General features: G+C 76.7%; 1 protein-coding gene across 1 annotated transcript; it reads left to right on the forward strand.

Moving 5' to 3' along the window:
* Nucleotides 1-2,301: 2,301 nt before the first annotated feature.
* H696_05691 (hypothetical protein) lies at nucleotides 2,302-2,981 on the forward strand (the record flags this gene model as incomplete). The annotated part of the gene is made up of 2 exons (XM_009499509.1): nucleotides 2,302-2,461; nucleotides 2,794-2,981. The coding sequence occupies 2 exons, from the start codon at nucleotides 2,302-2,304 to the stop codon at nucleotides 2,979-2,981; spliced, it is 348 nt and encodes a 115-aa protein (XP_009497784.1).
* Between the last annotated feature and the right edge of the window lie 213 nt (nucleotides 2,982-3,194).

Raw genomic sequence — 3,194 nt, forward strand, 5'->3', positions numbered from 1 at the left:
CGTGCACCGGCCCGGGCCAGGCCGAGTGCACCTCGTGCGCCGACCCCGGGGCCCTGCTCCAGCCGGGCCACGGCTGCCTGGAGGCCTGCCACGAGGGGCACTACCCGGACGCCGGCCTCGACTGCCTGCCCTGCCATGGCACCTGTGCCACATGCACCGGCCCCGGGGAGGACCACTGCACCGCCTGCCCCGCGGGCATGCTCCTCGTGCCGGGGGCCGGGTGCCGGGCCGCCTGCCCGGCCGGCTGGTACCCCCTTGCCGGGGCCCATGCCTGCGCCGGCTGCCATGCCACCTGCGCCACCTGCACCGGCCCCGAGGCATGCTCGCCCCCCCTGGGCTCCGACAGTGATGGCGGCAGCAGCGGCAGCACCGGCGGCAGCGGCAGCACCGGCGGCAGCAGCAGCAGCACCGGCAGCCACAGCGGTGGCAGGAGCAAGGCCGGCCTCGCCGTGGGCCTGGGCATCGGCCTGTCGGTGCTGGTCATGCTCATCGTGGCCATGGTGGCGGCCGTCATGTGGCGGAAGCGCCAAGCCGCCGCCCCCGGGGCCCCCGGCACCGCGAAGGACATCGAGGCCACGGAGATGGTGGAGGTCCCGTCCGACATCGACATCGCCGACACCCCCCAGGAGCCTCCTCCGCAGGTCTAGAGCGCGTGGCCGGCCGCCTGGGCATCTCCGCCTCGCATGCGTGAATAAAAGAATATATGAATGTGTATATATGCGTGTGCTTAAGTATATACGTGCGCGTTGTGCCCGACAGCGAGTGAGGTGTGCTGGCGCCTGGGCGTGAGACCACGGCAACAGGGCGCGTCGGGGCAAGTATCTGCCTGGCCTGCCGTGCTGCCAGCCCCCCTCGGTCCCCGGGCCAAGGCCGCCAGTCAAAGGGGGGGGGGGAGCAATGCACACCCCGGCAGAGGGTCCCTGAGATGCCCCCTCCTCCGGAAGAGCCGGCCAGCACGCCCCCAGGCACCGGCCATGCTGCCCAGTGTGCTCGACCGGCGCCCGGCCTGCCCACGGCGCCGGCGCTTCGGCCGTCCGACCCCAAACGACCGGCCCTCCCAAGCGCGGGGTGAGGCACCCCCCCCCCGGAAGCCGACCTCCGCCGGCGGGAGGCATCCCACAGGCGAGCCGCGCCTCGCCTCGCGTCAGCGCGCGCGACCCCGGCATCGAAGTGGGCGCCATGGGGCAGGCGCAGCCGGCCCCGACAGACCGGCGACCCGATCCCGGCCGCCGGGCAGTGCCCCCGCCGTGCCGGCCACCGCGCGAGACCACCCCCAGGGACCGGCGAGGGGCGGAGGCCGAGAGCGACCCGAGGATCGGGCGGCCCCTTCCTGGCCCTGTGGCGCACCGTCGGCCGTCCCGTGTGCCTCGAGCGCAACGGCCGACCCCCGGCCGGAGGTGCGGCCGGGCCACGGGAAAGCCCCCGGCCACCGCCCTCCTGGCCGCAGCCGCGCCGCTGGCAGACACCCATGCCGACCCCGGGCGCGCGCGCACTCCAAGGCGCCCACACCCATGCCCATGCGCCCAGACAAGACCCACCCGCATGACCAGGCATGCACCTGCCCGCAGGCTCGCAACCTACGACACTGCTGAATATGCACACCCGAGGGCATCCGGCCGCGCCCGAGGGGATGGGCAAGATCCGAGCCAGCCCCAGGGCCCCCCGGCCTCCGGGCATCCGGCCGGTGCCACGCCCCACCGGCTCGGCACCCCGGCCTGGCACATGGGGCGCCGGCCTCCCGAAGGGCCGGGCCCTGTCGCCGGTGGCATGCTGGTCCAAGGCCGGGCAGAGGACGGCCCCGCCCGGCCGCCACGCGCCGCTGCCAACACACCCACTCGGGCCAACCCGCCCCGGCGCCCATCGAGACAGCCGCCGCCGCCGCCGCTGCCGCCGGGACACCTGCCCCCGCGCCCCGCATGCAACCCCGGGCCATGCATGGGCCGTGCGACTCGCGCCCGCCCGCCCGCCCGCCCGCCTGCCCGCCCGCGCGACCAGCACCCACCACGCCGACAAGTCCCGGTTGCTCCGGGCGGCACGGTCCGCCCGACCGCCTGGCCCACAGGGGGGGGGGGGGGCGGGCATCGTCCTCCCAAGCACCATCGCCATGTGACCCGTCGCCAGGGCCCGGTCGCGCCCGCATGAGGCCTCCCCCGCTCCGGCAGAGGCACATGGCTGGCGGCGAGTGCGCCCGTCCCTGCGGCAGACGGGCCCAGGGCCCCCGGCGGGAGCCGTCCGACCACCGGCAGATGGCCACACCCCTGGCCATGCCGCGCCACAAGAGTCTGCCCCGCCACCCGGACCATGCCCACCGGGGCCCCGGGGCCGGGCCAGGTGTACAAACAGCTGGAAGCCCGCCACCGTGTCAGCTCCCCGGGCGGGAGCAACCAGCCCGGCCCCGCAGTGTCCGGGGCCGGGGCGCTCTCCGGCCATCAGGGCAGCGGCACCGGCCCGCCGGGCCCCGGTGCATCGCCCGAGCAGGCAGCCCCACCGGCCCGGCATCCACCGGGGCCGCCTGTCGGCCCGGGGCCCGCCCTATGCAAGGTGGCCTCTCGGGCAGGTGGGCCGGGCAAGGAGCGAAAGCCGATACCAACACGGTAGAGCGCGGCCGGAGGACCGAACGACCGGGTGCATGGGGAGCACCGGCGGCCACCCGGCGCTGGCCAGCCCGCCCGAACCTCCGCAGCGAGAGGCGCGTCTCCCCTTGTACCGGGCGCCGGTGTCTGCCGGGGGATGGGGCGCCCTGCGCGCCGCGGATTTCCCGGGCCACGGCCAGGCCCTGCCGCCGGGCCGCAGCGAGGATGCTACCGAGTGGCGGCCCCCATCCCCGCCGCGTGCGCACGCGCATCGCCAGCCAAGACGCCGCCATCGACCGCGAGCACCCCCTGGCGCCGGGCCAGCGCGCCGCGGCACCGAGCGCAGACCGAGGCGCCGGCCTCATCGCCGCGAACGCCGGGGGCGGGTCGGACTCCTGGGCCGGCTAGCCGCGCGTCCTCCTGGCCCGGATGGGCGACTCGCGCACCCGGGCCCCGGCCCGATCGCCACAGAGGGCGGGGCAGGGACACAAGTTGGCCCGGCGCGGCGGCGGCCCCAATGTGCGCGGGCCCCCCCCCCCCCACCCCCCACCCGGGTATCTGCCCCGCATGCATGGGGGCACGCATGCCCCGACGGGCGCCTCGCAGTCCACCCGCAAGGGC

This window comes from Fonticula alba (genome assembly GCF_000388065.1).
Source record: "Fonticula alba strain ATCC 38817 unplaced genomic scaffold supercont2.13, whole genome shotgun sequence".
Classification (NCBI taxonomy): Eukaryota; order Rotosphaerida; family Fonticulaceae; genus Fonticula; species Fonticula alba.